Genomic DNA, 21374 nt, shown 5'->3' on the forward strand with positions numbered 1-21374 from the left:
ATCGCAGGCTTCAGTCTGGACCTGGATTAGTTAGTGCGGATCTTCTCTTGGCCTCACAGGTCGGGTCAACTCCCACCGTGCGTTGGTATGAGCCTCTTTCTAGGTGAAGGGGGGCCTTCCTGTCCTCCTACCCTGAGCTGAGCTAGCAGTGGAGCTTGAGTTTCACTTTATGCACACGGCCACGGATGTTAGCTCACTCCTTCCTACTGATTACACTTCACGGGTAGTTTGTGACTCGGTATACTACGCGTCAGCGTGGGCTATTTTTGTGTACAACACCAAACAAGCGATTCAATGATTATTTATAGTCCACTCTGTACTACTTGGTTACGTGGTGCGGCTCTCACTGCGTGGATACGTTCCGCCACGGGGTTAAACTATTATAAATAATGTCAGACACCCCTGCTAGCGGCTGGTCTTCCCTATCTAATTTACTGGACAGCACCCACATGGGTGAGTCACACTAGCTAAGTCCCGGGTGTAGGGTTTCAGCTAAAACTAGCTGCACTTCGTCTGGGTAGAGGACAAACTATAGACACCCAGTGCTCCTTTAGTGTGCTTTTTAGTTACCCTCAAGCCCCCCTTTGGTTTCCTGCTCAAGCCCACAATATGGTCTGGCTGCAGGCTACCTAAGCCTAGTTGTTATGTTACTCTAATTCTTGACTATTTAGTCAACCAGTAAATGAACTAGTTAATGAAAACCAGTAACACTTCTATTTTGGTTCCACAGCTTCACACCTGATGGATTTTATTATTTTATATTCTTTTATTTTATAGCTATTTTAATGCAGTAGCTTCTAAAAATATCAATTAAATTCACTTCTTACCTTGCACCAAAGTGTTCTAATACTACATCAATCAGCTCCTTTCTTCCCCAGAATCTCCCTTTCCCCATCTTGTACGTTGGTTTTTATACACATTTTGCCCAGGCCTATGCCTCCTTTGACACTACACGTCATCGCCCTTACACGTGACATCGAAGCAAAGTTACATAACAGATTGTCTCGTTCACCCGGGATATCTACACACAACAATCTGTGGTGTCATCTGCCTCATGACCCATGTGCCACCAGGCAACTCCACCAGCTCCTTCCCAGGGCTCGAGTTTGACGGGTATGTCCACACATTAGATTAACCTCTGCCCCGCAGCAGAGAAACATCTGCATACAGTCTACCTTCACCTGTCACTTCCTCCCTGCACTTGACTGGGTTTCGATGCTCTCTAGCTGCTTGTGGTTGAGGCCTCTTCCTGTTCTTCAGCTTCTTCTTGATCGTTCTTGTTTCACTGTTACATAGAGTTATGTCTGGGGACTGGAGGAGTCCTCAGGTCATATTGACTTGGCTCATTCACGACAACGGGGCGCAAAAGCCTGCACAACCCGACTCTAAACGTTGACTCGCTTCACAAATCTCTCACAGCAACTCTAGTTTCTCACCTCTAGGGGGTGGTGTCTCCCTCTTTATTCCCTTTCTTCACATTCTGTTTGCTGCACACGAGACTGAACCCTATCTGTGGTCAGCAGAGGGCCGTACACACTATACGTTGACATGACTGACAGTCAGCGGAAGCTATTGCCACTAGGCTCAAGTTGTGAACAGTACATCTAGTCCAATTGAAATTTGTCACACTAATCAGAATCCTATGATAACATTTTTTTTCTTAATTGTAGTTCTAGTTTGCTGTCATTTGTTCCAGTACAAATTCAACAACAGTTCTATCTTCCTTTCGTTTTTATTCACCACAATATGGGAGGGACGCAAGGCTGCCAGTTGATTTGCAGTATGACCACCAGTACAGTACACCTTCTTCAACAAAGAACTCACTTGAGTTATTTTATTAGATTCTTTGTCCTGCAACATCTTGTTTTTGAATTAGACATTACAATATGATACAGTACTATATACAATGTTACAATAACACAAGATGTTGTGGGGTTTTCCCCTTTGAATGCACAGCATCTTTACGTTGCTTATTTGCAAATAAAAAGTAGAAGGAAAATACATTTTTAGGTACAGCAACTCAAAGACATGAGAATTTCTTTAATTTCATATATATATACAGTGCCTTGCGAAAGTATTCGGCCCCCTTGAACTTTGCAACCTTTTGCCACATTTCAGGCTTCAAACATAAAGATATAAAACGGTATTTTTTTGTGAAGAATCAACAACAAGTGGGACACAATCATGAAGTGGAACGACATTTATTGGATATTTCAAACTTTTTTAACAAATCAAAAACTGAAAAATTGGGCGTGCAAAATGATTCAGCCCCTTTACTTTCAGTGCAGCAAACTCTCTCCAGAAGTTCAGTGAGGATCTCTGAATGATCCAATGTTGACCTAAATGACTAATGATGATAAATACAATCCACCTGTGTGTAATCAAGTCTCCGTATAAATGCACCTGCACTGTGATAGTCTCAGAGGTCCGTTAAAAGCGCAGAGAGCATCATGAAGAGCAAGGAACACACCAGGCAGGTCCGAGATACTGTTGTGAAGAAGTTTAAGGCCGGATTTGGATACAAAAAGATTTCCCAAGCTTTAAACATCCCAAGGAGCACTGTGCAAGCGATAATATTGAAATGGAAGGAGTATCAGACCACTGCAAATCTACCAAGAACTGGCAGTCCCTCTAAACTTTCAGCTCATACAAGGAGAAGACTGATCAGAGATGCAGCCAAGAGGCCCATGATCACTCTGGATGAACTGCAGAGATCTACAGCTGAGGTGGGAGACTCTGTCCATAGGACAACAATCAGTCGTATATTGCACAAATCTGGCCTTTATGGAAGAGTGGCAAGAAGAAAGCCATTTCTTAAAGATATCCATAAAAAGTGTCATTTAAAGTTTGCCACAAGCCACCTGGGAGACACACCAAACATGTGGAAGAAGGTGCTCTGGTCAGATGAAACCAAAATTGAACTTTTTGGCAACAATGCAAAACGTTATGTTTGGCGTAAAACCAACACAGCTCATCACCCTGAACACATCACCCCCACTGTCAAACATGGTGGTGGCAGCATCATGGTTTGGGCCTGCTTTTCTTCAGCAGGGACAGGGAAGATGGTTAAAATTGATGGGAAGATGGATGGAACCAAATACAGGACCATTCTGGAAGAAAACCTGATGGAGTCTGCAAAAGACCTGAGACTGGGACGGAGATTTGTCTTCCAACAAGACAATGATCCAAAACATAAAGCAAAATCTACAATGGAATGGTTCAAAAATAAACATATCCAGGTGTTAGAATGGCCAAGTCAAAGTCCAGACCTGAATCCAATCGAGAATCTGTGGAAAGAACTGAAAACTGCTGTTCACAAATGCTCTCCATCCAACCTCACTGAGCTCGAGCTGTTTTGCAAGGAGGAATGGGAAACAATGTCAGTCTCTCGATGTGCAAAACTGATAGAGACATACCCCAAGTGACTTACAGCTGTCATCGCAGCAAAAGGTGGCGCTACAAAGTATTAACTTAAGGGGGCTGAATAATTTTGCACGCCCAATTTTTCAGATTTTCATTTGTTAAAAAAGTTTGAAATATCCAATAAATGTTGTTCCACTTCATGATTGTGTCCCATTTGTTGTTGATTCTTCACAAAAAAAATACAGTTTTATATTTTTATGTTTGAAGCCTGAAATGTGGCAAAAGGTCGCAAAGTTCAAGGGGGCCGAATACTTTCGCAAGGCACTGTATTCCCTTTATCCATTATGTTGGGATAGGGAAAAGAAAACAAAAAAAGAATGAAAAAACCCAAAGATAACGAGACCTCCCCCCAAATGTTTGGGGTAGCAGGTGGCCTAGTTAGAGCGTTGGGCCCCTAACCGAAAGGTTGCTGGATCGAATCCCCGAGCTGACACGGTAAAAATCTGTCATTCTAAGAATTTGTTCTGAACTGACTTGCCTAATGAAATAAGTAAAAAAAATCCCTCCCTCCTAGGGTTGTACCCCTCTCCCCTGCTGTCCTACCCACCCTCCCTCACTCCTAGGGTTGTACCCCTCTCCCCTGCTGTCCTACCGCCCTCCCTCACTCCTAAGGTTGTACCCCTCTCCCCTGCTGTCCTACCCACCCTCCCTCACTCCTAGGGTTGTACCCCTCTCCCCTGCTGTCCTACCCGCCCTCCCTCACTCCTAGGGTTGTACCCCTCTCCCCTGCTGTCCTACCCGCCCTCCCTCACTCCTAGGGTTGTACCCCTCTCCCCTGCTGTCCTGCCCGCCCTCCCTCACTCCTAGGGTTGTACCCCTCTCCCCTGCTGTCCTACCCGCCCTCCCTCACTCCTAGGGTTGTACCCCTTTCCCCTGCTGTCCTACCCGCAGTCCCTCAAATCCTAGAAGGTGCTTCATCTGTATCTACCTCCTGGATGTTACTACCAGTCATCTCTTGGCACAAAAATGACACATTACGATTACATCACGTTCTGTGCTGCACACCTGTTTGACGCAAATGTGGACAAAATCTTAGTCGGTTCCACAGTAACTTTATGGCACCAAGATCCAAATGTTTACTCACATTGTGTCCCCTGGACTTTGGAGGGGATGTAGGGCAGCACGAGACAGCTACTGGGTAGAGGGGACATTGCCAGCGGTTCCCCACTATAGGGTCACCATCTCAAGTGGTAAGGGGGGGCCGTTTAATATCAGTTGTTGTGTCTACTGTCCACCTTCGTAGGTAATTGTCGAAGAGATTTGGCGGGTGGGTGCTCAATATTTCATGCAGCCGAGTTAACTATAGTGCATAGCCAAGATTTGAGGATAAATCCTTTAAAAGGTCATGTAAATATCTATACAATTCCCATTGAGAAAATGAATAGAAATCCTATAGGAGAAAACAAATCTATTGAAATCGTTGGATCCAGTTAGAATCCAATAGGAATTTTGGAACCAGCCTTGTATCATTTCTATACAGATATCTTTACGAAACACTTACCAGTGTGCTATGTCTGGTGTAGACGGTCTAAGCTCCTGACTCTAGACCACATATGCCTCCTTGGCCAACTGTCTCTTTCCTCACTATCTATATTTACATCTGTCCTGTAATCAAAAACTCAAATCTCCTTAAATAATATATTTGACCCTCGTCCAAAAAAATCCTTTAGGGCTCCAATGGGAAAAAAATGTATTGGAATCCTATAGGATCTTTTGACAAGGGTTTATCTGTGAGAGTGGTGGTAATTGGTGGTGTCAGAACTGGTCTAATGGTAGAATCCCTGCCAGCACACCTAAGGCCCAGGTTCATCATTATGTGTTTTATTGACAAAGGAGTTCTGTGTTAACAATAATGCTGGGATTCCTGCCATGGTAAAAGCCAGGAGTCTGTGCCTGGGCTACATCAACTAAATCGGAACTCGACACTCAGTCTCCTGACTGAAAATCATCCACCCATGTACCCCGAGCCTAGTTTCAGCACTCTAAGAAAGAATCGAGCTGCGCACTGTTTCTCAGATGTATAGAATTCACTAAAGTCACAGCCAATCTGGTCATAGCTGGCTGTGATGTAGGATGGGATGAGACATAAACCTAACACATTCAATGACACATCTCTCTGAACAGGGGGGACATACCAAATTCATAGAGAATACATTGCATATGATGAAGAAAGAATACTCTGAGCCGCAGCTCAGGGGTCCAACCCAGAGACGCAAGGGGGCAGACAGGGACGTTCAAATGGGCCGCGTGTACCCTGGGTTGTAAGAGCATGTTGAGCTGACCTACTCGTCTTGCAGCCCTTGGGGTAGGGGGGGGGGAGCGGCGGTTAGAACATAGTGAAAACCAGGTCCCTGTCCCAAATGGCTGTGATGACGTCACTTAGGGAGCTAAGAGTTGGGTAGCAAACCAGTTCCAGGAGTTACTGCCCATAGAGATGTTTTACTTATGGTGTGTGTGTGTGCGTGCCTGCATACGTGCGTATTAGTTTGTGTTTGTACCATCAAAGTGTGCATGCATTTATGTCATGACAGTGTGTATGCAATTAATGCATGTGTTTGTGTATTCTATGTGTATATGCTCATGTACACATGAATACATGTAGTTTGTGTGTGTCTGTGCGTGTGTGTGTGTGTTTGTGTGCGCACGCGTGTGTTGTCCTGGTGTCAGCAGCACCATCTAAAGGAGCTGGGATGGGATCTGGTCTGTCCTCTCAGGTTTCGTCTTGGAACGTGGTTCTCAGAACACGCTCGGTAAAATTAAACATCCACAGAAACGACCGGTGAGCACACACAGTATAACAGTCTTACAGAGAATCGCAATGATCACTACTTGGTTTTAACGTCTGAACACATACGTCGGACTACCGGGTTTCTTACACCTGAATACACACGTCCGTCGGATCACCAAGTGTCTAACACACACACACACACATGTCGGTTGGATCACCAGGTTTCTAACACACACACACACAAGTTGAGGATCCTACGCCTGAGTGGGGAGCGAGCCGTGCCATGGAACCATGACCCCAGAGGAACATCTGGAAGAATTCTGCAACGACGCCAGTCCCAACTGGTTCTGGGTAGGGTGGCATGTCTGTCGGCCTGTCCGAGAGAGAGGGGGAGATGGAGATGAAAGAGAGAGAGAGAGAGAGAAGAGAGAGAGAGAGAGAGAGAGAGAAAGATACTGAAAATGTAGGGTGGTAGAAGCTTGTTCCTGTACTTTTGGTGGAGAGTTATCCAATCTTAATAAGCTAAATGTCATGTCCACACATGGATGGAACAGTGTTAGTTCTGCTGCTGTTGAGGAAGAGAGGGATGGATATTCCTGGCAATGACTGCGTCCAATGTGTACCGCTACAAACTCGTTGGATGCATTTGCGGCAGGTTTTGCTTGTGTTTTGGTTATGTTTTAGAAATCGAACGGTGAATGATGACTGTATTCATTTTCCATTGAGGGAGAGAGGGAATAGGGGAGGAGAAAGCGAGGGATAGAGTGGGCGAGAGGGGAGAGGGAGAGAGAGGAATGAGGGAGGGGTATTCCTTTGTCAGAGGAAGGCTCTAAAAAAAGTGCCAAAGATCCAGCCACCCAAGTCACAGGCTGTTTTCTCTGCTATCGTACGGCAAGCAGTGCTGATGCACCAAATCTGGAACCAACAGGACCGATCCTGAACAGCTTCTAACCCCAAGCCATAAGACTTCTAAAGAATTTGTCAGGGTAGCTACAGTATTTGGTTAACTATTTAACTATCTGCATTGACCCTTTTGGCACTAACGGTTTTGACTCATCACACACGCTGCTGTTACTGTTTCTTATCTGTCACTTTCTTCCTAGTTATATGTACATATCTACCTCAATGACCTCATACCCCTGCACATGGACTCAGTACTCGTACCCCATGTATATGGCCAAGTTATCTTTTCTCATTGTGTATTTATTATAACTTTTATAATAACGTGTTATTACTTTTCTACTATTTCTCTATTTTCTTTCTCTCTGCATTGTTGGGAAGGGGCCCGTAAATAAGCATTTCACCGTTAGCCCGCACCTGTTGTTTACGAAGGATGTGACAAATACAATTTCATTTGATTTAGGGGGGGCTGTGGGAACGTCTCAGATTGCGCTGTGCACTCAAAAGGCTTCCTTGGACAGATTACACACACACACACACACACACACACACACACACACACACACACACACACACACACACACACACACACACACATTTTTTTTTATTTTACCTTTATTTTACTAGGCAAGTCAGTTAAGAACAAATGATTATTTTCAATGACGGCCTAGGAACAGTGGGTTAACTGCCTGTTCAGGGGCAGAACGACAGATTTGTACCTTGTCAGCTCGGGGATTCGAACTTGCAACCTTTCAGTTACTAGTCCAACGCTCTAACCACTAGGCTACCCTGCCGCCCCACATTAACAGTGTACACTCTTCAGAAACTCTCTGTAAAGTGTAATAACATGGTCATGTGTACTGTACAGCTGTAGCACTCACAATCTTGAGTTTAACCTGAAAGGTTGTACAGAGGTAGGATCTTTGAGGCCGTTCGCTACAACAGGCTTCTTCTTCTTTTTGTAGGGGTTGATACATTGTTTGTTTAGGGGAAATCACGTCTGACATTTGAGAGTGAAAATGACAAACTTTTAGAATACTTTTTATGCCTTGAATACACTACAAGTTTGCGTTTCTAAGAGTGGTCAAATTAAGATCCCACATCACGTACAGAGACAGTAAAATGCTGCATTCCATTAGCTGTGATGAACACGTTGTTTGTGGTGTGGAGTTGTACTTCTCTGACCATGTACAGTAGAGGCAATGGAGCTGGATTTGATCTTTTTTTACTAATGGTTTCATAATTATGGAAGGTTTTTAATAAATGAAATAAATCAGGAAAGAAACAGCAGGATAATGGTTATGGGTCGTCATTGTGGTAGTACAGTAATTGTGGCTGCAGATCACATCTAGCTCCCTTCTGCATTTCCCTGAAAGGTCAACATGATCATGTAATGGCCCTCAATGATTCTACCCTAATGCATATTAAATAGTATTCTTATATTGTACTGGTGGTACTGAAAGTGTGACGGAATGGGTTTGAACCTGGGTCGTCTGTGTGCCTGTGTGACTGCGGAAGCCCGCTGAGCTAAAATCTAGGCATAAACTAGAGGGGCTAAAGCCCATCTGAGACCTGATTCACACAGTTTATATTATATTTTCGCAATGGCCTGTCCCGTATGGTTCCAGCAACTATGATGGATGTGTAACCAGTCCAGTTCAGATCAGATTGGCTCAGTTTGGCCCCTATAGTGTGAATCAGGCTTCTGAGTACTCAGGTTTCCGGCAAGGTGACTCATGACGTGAGCTTGGTTCACCCAACCACCTCTGTTACAAAGACACCTGTTCTTTCTATGTGGGTTTAAATCTCCCTACATGGCTGCAGGGTAGATGGTCCGGGCTTTAAGGTCATTGCCTCGACAGCACATCCTGTTATGTCATGTTAACAACAGGGAAACCCACTATTGACCCCAATGTAATACCCTACAGCCACGCAAAGAAATCAATACCATATGGATCTACTATATGGACGATATATGGAGGTCACTGAACATCGGCTTTATCAGTCCCAGCCTGTGTTATCTGTTTCAGGACACTGCCTGTTCTTTCAGAAGAACACACACATCACCGCTGACACTGTATTTAGTGGGAGAGATAAAGAACAGGTCAAGGTGATAGGGACTCATGTAGGTAAAGGCTACTTTATGAGAAATTATCTTAAAGGTGAATCTCCCCAATGGCATTATATCACAGGAGTAGTGGGGTGTATTTGTGTGTGTGCGTTCGGAGTGTGTGCGTAAGTGTGTCAGTCACATTGCGACAGTGGGATATTTATTGAGGACTCCCAGGATCGGAACAGCCTTTGCCGGCCCTTTCATCAACAATGGCAGTATAGTAGTAAACAATGGAATCTCCCACCACTCAGGAATGTCTCATGGCTCGTAAATACCCCACACAGGGGCAGGTTGAGAGTTCACTCATTATGCGCGCCTCAGCAGCTCTCTGATTGGCCCACAAAACCCATCCCAGGCGACTCCCCCATCCCCATGACAACAGTGTGAATGCATTCTTGACCCAGAGTTCCTGGAAGAGATTAGGCTGCAACGCTCTCTCTCTCTTCCCCCTCTCTCTCCCTCTCTTCCCCCTCACTCTCTCTCTCTCTCTCTCTCCCCCCTCCCCTCTCTCCCTCTCTTCCCCCTCTCTCTCTCTCTCTCTCTCTCTCTCTCTCTCTCTTCCCCCTCTCTCTCTCTTCCCCCTCTCTCCCTCTCTCTCTTCCCCCTCTCTCTCTCCCCCTCTCTCTCCCTCTCTTCCCCCTCTCTCTCTCTCTCTCTCTCTCTCTCTCTCCCCCCCTCTCTCTCTCTTCCTCCCTCTCTCTCTCCCTCTCTTCCCCCTCTCTCTCCCTCTCTTCCCCCCTCTCTCTCTCCCTCTCTTCCCCCCTCTCTCTCTCCCTCTCTTCCCCCCTCTCTCTTCTTCCTCTCACATGGCAGGTGACTGAGGAAGGAAATTAACAGCTTCAGGCGAGGAAAGTTTAAACACACATACTGTGCTGGGTCAACAATCACAACAACAACAGTCAAATGGTTAGGTTGATTTGTAAACAGCTCTTAACACAATTGTATAAGCCATATTTGAAAACATTGTCATGTGAAGTACAGCTCTATTTTGTGTGGAAAATCTGTTTGAACTCTCAAAAGCTCTTTCTAGTGGTCAATTAGTTGGATCCATTAGTTGAATGTTAAAAGCACAACTAAGAGTCTCTCAGTCAGAGCTGCTCTCCCTATTTGACCCTAACCCCTTACCTGACCCCTATCTATCCTATACCTCCCTCAGGAGTCATATACGCATTCTGGGAAGGCCCGGGGACATTAGATTCTCCTCCCTCTTGGCTATCACACAATGACCGACCATTCTAACAGTTCCTAGAAACACTGCACATGTGTATTCTGTTCCAACTCATGTCCCGCAGGGCTCTTTTGTTGCCAGATAAATGACTGTGGGCTGTTTCGTAATAAATGGCTGTTTCGTAATCGGGAGACAGGGGCTGCATGCACACACACATGCAAGCACGTGCACACACACAGCCCACCCCTGAGTTATCCTTTACATTGGGCCCCAATTCCTGCAGAAACTGAGTATTTCCCTTAAGTATTTTTTTTTTTACCTTAAGGAATAGTTTTCCCTTGGCTATGGGAATTGTTTAAGGGTGTTGCATAGAGCCCCTCAAACATTTCCTTGGCTAAGGGCGTCTTTTAAGGGTTTTACGGTACTTTGAAGGACGTGTGGCAGAAAGAGTCTCTGGTCACTATGTAGATGACCTGATTCACTGACTGAATTTCTAATCAAAGAGAGCACATTTATTTGGGGAGGTCGAAATGTAGAAATTCTACATTCAAGACAGGAGAAACAAATTGACACGGAAAATAATAAAACGTGTTTCTTTTTGTTTCTTTTTTTTTGTTTCTATTACTTTCTAGCATGTCAGGCTAATTTACAGTGGAGGTAGCTAGCGCTACAAGCTCTCACAGTCTCACGTCAGAATTAGACGTTCACCCATGTTTTCCAGACGTCAAATTTCAAAGTGTTTTAAGGTTAAATTTAGGCATTATAAGGATCGGACCCTTTTTTTGAATTTGGCTTAAAATGGCATACCCAGATCTAACTGTCTGAAGCTCAGGCCCTGAAGCAAGGATATGCATATTCTTGATACTATTTCAAAGGAAACACTTTGACTTTTGTGGTTATGTGAAAGGAATGTTGGAGAATATAACACATTAGATCTGGTTGAAGATAATACAAAGAAAGAAACTACCATTTTGTTTTGTATCATCCTCTTTGAAATGCAAGAGAAAGGTCATAATGAATTATTCTAGCCCAGGCGCAATTTAGACTTTGGCCACTAGATGGCAGCACTGTATGTGCTGGCTTGAAGTACTGTCATTACAGCTACTGTAAATATGCCACTTGGCCTGCCCTACCCAGTCCTAGTTCCCATTGTAAACACTTTGTTGCTATGTATTGCATTTCTGGGAATTTGCACCTATAGGCCTGTTGGATTCTATAGAAAATGGTTTATTTGCGTAGTTGGTGACAGGTCAATGGATGCATTGCCAGGCATCAGGGTTTGGGGAGTAAATGATTACCACAAAAAACTGTATCTGTAATCAGTTACGTTACTAGCAGAAATATTGTAAACGGATAACAGATACTTTTGAAAGACTAGAGGATTACTTCTTGGATTACTTTTAAATTCAGAAAAGGATGTTTGTGAAAAAAATACATTATGACACCTTTCTGCTTTCTCAATGACATTCAATTCAGCGTTGACAATCGGCGCAGGTTTAAGTTTGTTCCACCTGAGCAAGTCTGACCACAAGTCAGAGACCACCACTATGATGACATACCGAATATGTTTGATGGGGAAAGTAATCAGAACGGCGTGGTGGGGAAAGTAATCAAAAAGTAGTGGACAGTAAATCGATTACGTTACTGAGTTTGGCTGATCCAGAAATGATGTTATTGATTTACAATTTTGGACAGGTAACTAGTAACTGTAACAGATTACATTTAGAAAGTAACCTACCCAACCCTGCCAGGCATGCAGCCATATATACAGGCTGGCTTCTGCCGCAGGTTATATCATTTCATTGCTGACAAGACATAGTACGTAAGCAAAGAAGCTTTGCTATTGGATGAAGGAGTCACCTCACCAACACCTGTCTTCTGCATAACCCTGGTGATATTTACACTTATATGAATATTTTCCTACATCTGTGGAAGACATTACAAAATTACTTTTAGTCTGCCAACTGGACTACACCCCCCTCGCCCCCACCTCGCTTTTAACGTTCTGAAAATATGTCAATTCACCTCTTCGACTGAAGAAATTATAGCCTATATGGGTTAGCCTACTGAGCTGAGATTTAACAACGACACTGTCCAATACACGTGTTACTCTGTAGCAAGTAAGGCCAGTACTGTTATGTGTGGGCTGCGGGGTTCTACCATTGGTTCCCATGGAGGGTTTTACGCCGTGCTACGTCACCAGCCGAGTATAGGGAGGGTTGTTTTTCTCTCCAGTGACAAGATGAGTATCTGCACCGCGCTTTAGCACACCGCCAAGCGGAAGATCAAATGACGGAAAGGTTCCGTTCGCTATTACAATGTAATAGTTGAATTGGAATAAGAAACGCAGATTTACCGACACAGCGGAAGACATTTGAATGGCTAAAATACTCTGAACCGACCATTCCTCGTCAATAATGTACGTATGAATGCGATTGTGAATCCTAGGCTATTTATCCATATGATATTCTTCTAGTTTCGGTGTAATTTCTTATCGACGGATGGCTGCACCCAGATCATCTTTGCATGTGTTATTATTAGCCTCCGTTCCTTTTTTAAAAATATGAATCAATTGCCAGGCGTTATGGCAAGGACAGCTTCTTATAACCTACAGACTACACTTGTGTTCATAATTGCGTTGATGCAATGGAGATTGAAATAGGCTATGGTCATAAACAACGGCTCATTTTCCCAAAGTTGTTATTTACGCATTCTAAACTGGGCGGAATGTGAAGGATTCTGTGTCCGCGGTGTTTTATATAAACAGCTGTTTGTGTTAGGTCATGCTTGTCGCCTGCTGCAGTATCTGTGTTATGCATCAGCATATCTCGCAATTAACCTAAAATATATTTGTAAACATATTTTAAATACTGTCAGTTGATGAGGACCAGTTTTGGACAAAAATGGGCCACCTGAATATGTTCTCTACCCAGTTCATGGCCATTTTATTTGGAAACCTTTGACTGCCAGACTGCTTTGGATGGGAAGTCACATGACTTCTACTCAGTGGGGAAAGGAAGTGGGATACCTAGTCAGTTGTACAACTGAATGCATTCAACTGAAATGCGTCTTCCACCTTTAACCCAGCCCCTCTGAATCAGAGAGGTGCGGGGGGGGGGGGCTGCCTTTATCGCATTCCACGTCTTCGGCTCCTGGGGAACAGTGGGTTAACTGCCTTGTTCGTGGGCATAACGACAGATGTTTACCTTGTCAGCTCGGGGATTCGACCCAGCAGCCGTTCGGTTACTGGCCCAACACTCTAACCACTAGGAGTAAAGTACTTAAAGGATAAATACATTTGCATTATCATGATGATGTGGCAATTTGCTTCTTTAAAATCTAATATCTAGAAAACTTGACAGGAAAACATTTTGGGACTGTATCAACAGTGGACTAATGAACAAAAATAGTTTTCATTCAATTAAAAATAGGCCTACTTTAAAGTACTACTTACCTATATATATATTTTATATCTGTACTTTACTATTTATATTTTTGACAGCTTTTTCTTTTGCTTCACTACATTCCTAAAGATAATACTGTACTTTTTACTCCATACATTTTCCCTGACACCCAAAGTATTCGTTACATTTTTAATGCTTAGCAGGACAGGAAATTTGTCCAATTCTGTGAATTAAAAAAACAAGAACAAACATTGTCTGGTTTGCTTAATATAAGGAATTTGAAATAATTTATACATTTACTTTTGATACTTAAGTATATTTAAAACCAAATACTTTTAGACTTTTACTCAAGTGGTATTTTTACTGGGTGACTTTCACTTTTACTTGAGTCATTTTCTATTAAGATATTTTTAAAACTTTTACTCAAGTCAATGTCTATTGAGTACTTTTCCCACCACTGTATATAAATAAGATCCTCCACCCTCATGATTTGCATAAGGTATGAGTTGATCCTATGTGCTCGTACTTCTACCCAGAACTGACATTGTATTGTGAGTAGAGGTCGACCGATTGTGATTTTTCAATGCCGATACCAATACCAATTATTGGAGGACCAAAAAAAGCCAATAGCGATTAATCGGACAATTTTTAAAATGTATTTGTAATAATGACAATTACAACAATACTGAATGAACACTTATTTTAACTTAATATAATACATCAATAAAATCAATTTAGCCTCAAATAAATAATGAAACATGTTCAATTTGGTTTAAATAATGCAAAAACAAAGTGTTGTTTGGAGAAGAAAGTAAAAGTGCAATATGTGCCATGTAAGAAAGCTAACGTTTCAGTTCCTTGCTCAGAACATGAGAACATATGAAAGCTGGTTCCTTTTAACATGAGTCTTCAATATTCCCAGTTAAGAAGTTTTAGGTTGTAATTATTATAGGAATTATAGGACTATTTCTCTCTATGCCATTTGTATTTCATTAACCTTTAACTATTGGATGTTCTTATAGGCACTTTAGTATTGCCAGTGTAACAGTATAGCTTCCGTCCCTCTCCTCGCCCATACCTGGGCTCGAACCAGGAACACATCGACAACAGCCATCCTCGAAGCAGCGTTACCCATGCAGAGCAAGGGGAACAACCACTCCAAGTCTCAGAGCGAGTGACGTTTGAAACGCTATTAGCGTGCACCCCGCTAACTAGCTAGCCATTTCAATTCGGTTACACCAGCCTCATCTCGGGGGTTGATAGGCTTGAAGTCATAAACAGTGCAATGCTTAATGCACAACGAAGAGCTGCTGGCAAAACGCACGAAATTGCTGTTTGAAGGAATGCTTACGAGCCTGCTGCTGCCTACCACCGCTCAGTCAGACTGCTCTATCAAATCATAGACCGTTCTGTATTTTATCTAAGGGGTGGCATCCATTAGTCTAAATATTCCTGTTACATTGCACAACCTTCAATGTTATGTCATAATTACGTACAATTCTGGCAAATTAGGCGGCCCAAACTGTTGCATATACACTGACTCTGCGTGCATTGAACGCAAGAGAAGTGACACAATTTCACCTGGTTAATATTGCCTGCTAACCTGGATTTCTTTTAGCTAAATATGCAGGTTTAAAAATATATACTTCTGTGTATTGATTTTAAGAAAGGCATTGATGTTCATGGTTAGGTACACATTGGAGCAACGATACGCACCGCATCGATTATATGCAACGCAGGACACGCTAGATAAGCTAATAATATCATCAACCATGTGTAGTTAACTAGTGATTATGTTAAGATTGATTGTTTTTTATAAGATACGTTTAATGCTAGCTAGCAACTTACCTTGGTGGAGTGCAATGAGAGGCAGGTGATTAGAGCGTTGGACTAGTTAACTGTAAGGCTGCAAGAGCTGACAAAGTGAAAATCTGTCATTCTGCCCCTGAACGAGGCAGTTAACCCACCGTTCTTAGGCCGTCATTGACAATAAGAATGTGTTCTTCACTGACTAGTTAAAAAGGTCAAATAAAGGTGTAAAAAAAAAAATAATAATAATCTCCCAAATTGGTGTCCAAAAATACCGATTTCCGATTGTTATGAAAACTTGAAATCGGCCCTAATTAACCGGCCATTCCGATTAATCGGTCGACCTCTAATTGTGAGTGTAGTTTATTTTACTGTGGGATATACCCTGGGCCAATACTGTGTGTCTTTTGATTGGTTGGAAACCAGGAAGCAGGTTCATGTCCTTGAGGGGGAAGTGGAGGAAACTCTTGAGCTGAATGAGTTCCCCTGTTAACACATGGTCTGTTTTTGTGTTAGTGGGGATGGCAGAACGTGTGGGGAGTGGGGGTTGGGTAATCATGTAATTTTCCTGAAATGCCACTGATACTGGGTATTGGGCGGCAGGTAGTCTAGCGTTTAGAGTTTTGGGCCAGTAATCGTAAGGTTGCTAGTTCGAATACCCGAGCCTATAAGGTGAAAAATGTGCCTTTGTGCCCTGACCCTGTAAAACAACACATTTCACTGCCCCTATCTGGTGTATGTGACAATAAAAACGTCATTTTAGGGGGAGTCTTGTCAGTTGTCACACTGAGGGAGAGAGTGTGTGTGTGTGTGTGTGTGGGGGGCGAGAGGGACTTTATGCTTCCATTATTTGAGTACTGTTTAAGGTATTTTAGTCAAGGATTTACTGTTTGATCAAGTGCAAAGATTAGATCTGTTAGTTTCAGAAGCTAATACAAAAACGTTTTCAGAAAATGACAACAATGTGAAAAACAGGATTCATAGATTCAAGCAGCTATACTTTACCTCAAGATATCTGTTCTCCAACGTCTAACTTTGCCTGTTCTATTCGTCCTTGAACATAGACTATCAGGTGCCCAGGCATAAAGTAAACACTTAGTAGGTCTGTCTCTCTGTGGTTGATGATGTCTGTAGAGTCTATTAGATAGATAGCCCTCTCTGAGACCCTGGTAATTGAGAGGTGTTACGAAATAACGATCATCGGTCAGGAGAACTGACAGGATATTAAGCCATCTGTCCAGAAGGCACGTGTGTGTGCGCGTGCTAGACTCCACTCAGCAGAAACTGAGTCGGGATAATAAGAACAGCCAACAAAGTAAACTCACTGTTTCGTGAGATGTCGTTCTCCCTCTCCCAATTTGCAATTAGTACGATATGTTACGAATCCAATTTGTACTTTGTTACACATTTGTTGTGCTTAAGATCCCGGAGTGCATCTTTAACTCTGACTTCCACATAAACCAGGCACACATGTCAAAGGGAGATTTGCACCCAAATAATTGTAGTTGTGTGGTCAAGACTTCTACAGAACACGTTGTCTCTGTCTTTTGCCCTGTTAGCGAAGCGTCTTTTGTCTATCCTACATTAATAATTAGGTCTGAATCCTAACTTCGTTCACATTGGGCCTCCGGTGAAACGGTTTCCTCTCCCTCCCCAGGGCCCTGTTGGTAATTCGAAGACATTAGTGTTGCTGCCCGCCTGTGACTGAGACACTGGCATGCTGATTAATCCCCTTTCATATGCCAGTGCAGCAGAGGGCACTGTGCCCCAAGTGCATGTGTGTGCCAGTGTGTGTCAGTGTGTGTCAGTGTGTTGTCAGTGTGTGTCAGTGTGTGTCTGTGCGTGTCTGTGTGTGTCAGTGCGTGTGTGTGTCAGTGTGTGTCAGTGTGTGTCTGTGTGTGTCTGTGTGTGTCTGTGTGTCTGGCACGGTTGGTTGCTGTGTGTGATTTTCAGCATTATTGTGATAAATGCATCAGTAAAAAGCCTTATAATGACCTGATGTGAGGGGAATGAGGATGGTGGGTCAGAGTGGAATGTGAATCACAGTCAGAGAGTCGGGGAAACATAATTCAGCTGATCCAGCCATATTTCCCAAGGCATTCACGTCACTCTGGTATATCATGATATTACTCGACAGGATCATCAAGAATCAGCGTCAGGCAGTTTGGGAAATGAGAGATTTGATGTATTTCTCTCTCCCCCTCCACCCTCTCACCCTCCCTCAGTCTCAGACCATGAACTACGTGGGCCAGTTGGCGGGCCAGGTGTTTGTGCAGGTGAAGGAGCTGTACCGGGGCCTGAACCCGGCCACTCTTTCAGGCTGCATTGATGTCATCGTGGTACGGCAGCCCGACGGCACCCTGCAGTGCTCGCCCTTCCACGTCCGCTTCGGCAAGATGGGCGTTCTGCGCTCCCGTGAGAAAGTGGTGAGGGGACAAGGGAATGGGGGGGGGGGGGGATCTGGGTAAAGGGGCACTGGGGCAGAGGACATACGGTAATAGAGAGTGATGGGTGTTAACAGTACTGGCAAGAGGGAGGGAGAGAGAGGGGGGGGGGGTCCTCCTGGCTCAGTTTGAAATGGAAGTTACCAGAAAAATAGGAGGATGAGAGAAAGATAGGAAATAGATCAATAAAAAAAAATGTAAAAGAAGGAGAGTTGGACGTAGAGATGGTTGGAGAGGCAGATACATGCCGGGAAACAGAGAACGTTTTTTAGATGGAGATGGGAAGTAGGAATACAGAGAGACATGAAATGTAGAGCGGAGGAAAGGAAGTGATTGAGGGTAGAGCAGAGGAAAGGAAGTGATTGAGGGTAGAGCGGAGGAAAGGAAGTGATTGAGGGTAGAGCGGAGGAAAGGAAGTGATTGAGGGTAGAGCGGAGGAAAGGAAGTGATTGAGGGTAGAGCGGAGGAAAGGAAGTGATTGAGGGTAGAGCGGAGGAAAGGAAGTGATTGAGGGTAGAGCAGAGGAAAGGAAGTGATTGAGGGTAGAGCGGAGGAAAGGAAGTGATTGAGGGTAGAGCGGAGGAAAGGAAGTGATTGAGGGTAGAGCGGAGGAAAGGAAGTGATTGAGGGTAGAGCGGAGGAAAGGAAGTGATTGAGGGTATAGCGGAGGAAAGGAAGTGATTGAGGGTAGAGCGGAGGAAAGGAAGTGATTGAGGGTAGAGCGGAGGAAAGGAAGTGATTGAGGGTATAGTGGAGGAAAGGAAGTGATTGAGGGTAGAGCGGAGGAAAGCAAGTGATTGAGGGTAGAGCGGAGGAAAGCAAGTGATTGAGGGTAGAGCGGAGGAAAGGAAGTGATTGAGGGTAGAGCAGAGGAAAGGAAGTGATTGAGGGTAGAGCAGAGGAAAGGAAGTGATTGAGGGTAGAGCGGAGGAAAGGAAGTGATTGAGGGTAGAGCAGAGGAAAGGAAGTGATTGAGGGTAGAGCAGAGGAAAGGAAGTGATTGAGGGTAGAGCGGAGGAAAGGAAGTGATTGAGGGTAGAGCAGAGGAAAGGAAGTGATTGAGGGTAGAGCAGAGGAAAGGAAGTGATTGAGGGTAGAGCAGAGGAAAGGAAGTGATTGAGGGTAGAGCGGAGGAAAGGAAGTGATTGAGGGTAGAACAGAGGAAAGGAAGTGATTGAGGGTATAGCGGAGGAAAGGAAGTGATTGAGGGTAGAGCGGAGGAAAGGAAATTATTGAGGGTAGAGCGGAGGAAAGGAAGTGATTGAGGGTAGAGTGGAGGAAAGGAAGGGATGGAGAGTAGAGCGGAGGAAAGAGAGAGAGAGCGATAGAGTGGGATAGAGAACTATAGTGATGGCTGGTTTCCTCTGTGTATCAGGTGGACATAGAGATCAATGGAGAGCCTGTGAGTCTACAAATGAAGCTGGGGGAGAACGGAGAAGCCTTCTTCGTCAAGGAGACAGAGAACACACTGGTACGTACCGTGTGACACACACACACACACACACACACACACACACACACACACACACACACACACACACACACACACACACACATAACCATGGCTAGAAACAGCACTCATATTGTTCACAGGACAACATATGCTGAATGTCACTCAGCACAAAACCTAAGTAGCCAAGTGAATTGATGTAACATGTGATCATACTTCTTAACTCTCTGGCGTTGTGTTTTTAAAGAAAGGACTGTACAGCCAGCGGCCCCAGTTAATTGGTGTTTATTCTGATGAAAGACACAAGGAAACACATTAGAGGTGCAGGACAACAGTATGCTGAAGGCTGTAGATTCGTGATTCATTCTTTAGCATGCAAATAATATATACATATGTGTGTGTGTGTGTGCAAGCGGTGGGTCACTTTCTGAAATAGTGCATTCTATTTACGTATTTACAATGTGCACAAGTTCACTATTTACATTTCCTATATCTCCCCCTAGCTGCAAGCATAGCCAATCACATAACACCTTATTGACATCTGACTTGAACCAACCAATAGAAATACAGAAATATTGCAGTGTCATGAGGAAACATATCCAACCCTGTTAGACGGACTTGGTGCGTGTTCAGTAATGTGAACGGTGCTTTTTGGAAACAAACCGTGAGGACACATGCTGTAACTGGATCCTAGACAGGACGGGAACAGAATGGACCCCTTACCCCGCCAAGGCCACACACACAGCCCGGCCAAGAACCATGAAGAATCTATGAAAAGGTCACAGGTTCATGCCAAAAAGGTTTCAGGCAGAATCTCAGTGATGTGATCTCACACAGTATGAAGTGATGCAACAGTCATGCTTGTACACACACACACACACACACACACACACACACACACACACACACACACACACACACACACACACACACACACACACACACACACACACACACGCACACACACACACTAAGCCATGCGTACTAAATAGTGTGCCAGTGTGAAATTTGTGGCACCGTCTTATGCAGATACAGACGACAGGAGGAGCGAAAGAATCTTTTAATAGATGACATTTACTACGATCCGCAAATTGAAAGTCAATTCGTAACCATTAGTAGGGGGAAATGCCAGACTGAATCGTTTTGTTTGATGTACAGAGTCTACAGATGTGTATTCTTATTGTCAATCATTTATTCATCTAGTATGTGGCTCTCAGAGTAGCTGCTACACCCAGCTCCCAGCCTTTAGTTATAACATCACGCAGGAGAGAGGAGGAGAGGGAAGTGATGAAGGGGTGATACTTAGTCCTTTCTCCAATAAGGGAGTAAAACAGAGCAGTCATAATCTGGGGTTTAGATTCATTGGGCTGTCGTGACTGTCTGAGTCAGACTTCGATCCATACCATGGTCCCATTTCCCTCCACCCCTCTTTCCTGATACAACCTCTCCTCTTTACTTCGTTCTTTTCCTCTCTCCTCTCCTCTCCTTCTGTCTCCTTCCACACCTCTCCTCTCCTTCTGTCTCCTTCCACCCCTCTCCTCACCTTCTGTCTCCTTCCTTCTACCCCTCTTATCACCTTCTGTCTCCTTCCTTCTACCCCTCTCCTCACCTTCTGTCTTTTCATCTCTCCTCTCCTTCTGTCTCCTTCCTTCTACCCCTCTCCTCACCTTCTGTCTCCTTCCTTCTACCCCTCTCCTCACCTTCTGTCTCCTTCCTTCTACCCCTCTCCTCACCTTCTGTCTCCTTCCTTCTACCCCTCTCCTCACCTTCTGTCTCCTTCCTTCTACCCCTCTCCTTACCGTCTATCTCCTTCCTTCCATCCATCCTCTCTTCCCTCCTCTCTCCTCCTCTCTCCTCCTTCCTCTCTCCTCCCTCCGCTCTCCTCCTCTCCTCCCTCCTCTCTTCTCTCTCCTCTCTCCTCCTCTCCTCCCTCCT

The 21374-nt window shown here is 44.1% G+C and overlaps 1 protein-coding gene across 1 annotated transcript in view; it reads left to right on the forward strand.

The window, feature by feature from the left end:
• The first annotated feature begins 6182 nt into the window (after window positions 1-6182).
• LOC118371407 (phosphatidate phosphatase LPIN1) overlaps window positions 6183-21374 on the forward strand; it is a 38526-nt gene continuing 23334 nt past the window's right edge. Inside the window, 3 exon segments of the mRNA XM_052496977.1 lie at window positions 6183-6502; window positions 17771-17971; window positions 19365-19460. Of these exon segments, the coding sequence (XP_052352937.1) occupies window positions 6443-6502; window positions 17771-17971; window positions 19365-19460 (357 nt within the window). The 5' untranslated portion in view covers window positions 6183-6442.

Source organism: Oncorhynchus keta, chromosome 35, assembly GCF_023373465.1.
Source record: "Oncorhynchus keta strain PuntledgeMale-10-30-2019 chromosome 35, Oket_V2, whole genome shotgun sequence".
Classification (NCBI taxonomy): Eukaryota; Metazoa; Chordata; class Actinopteri; order Salmoniformes; family Salmonidae; genus Oncorhynchus; species Oncorhynchus keta.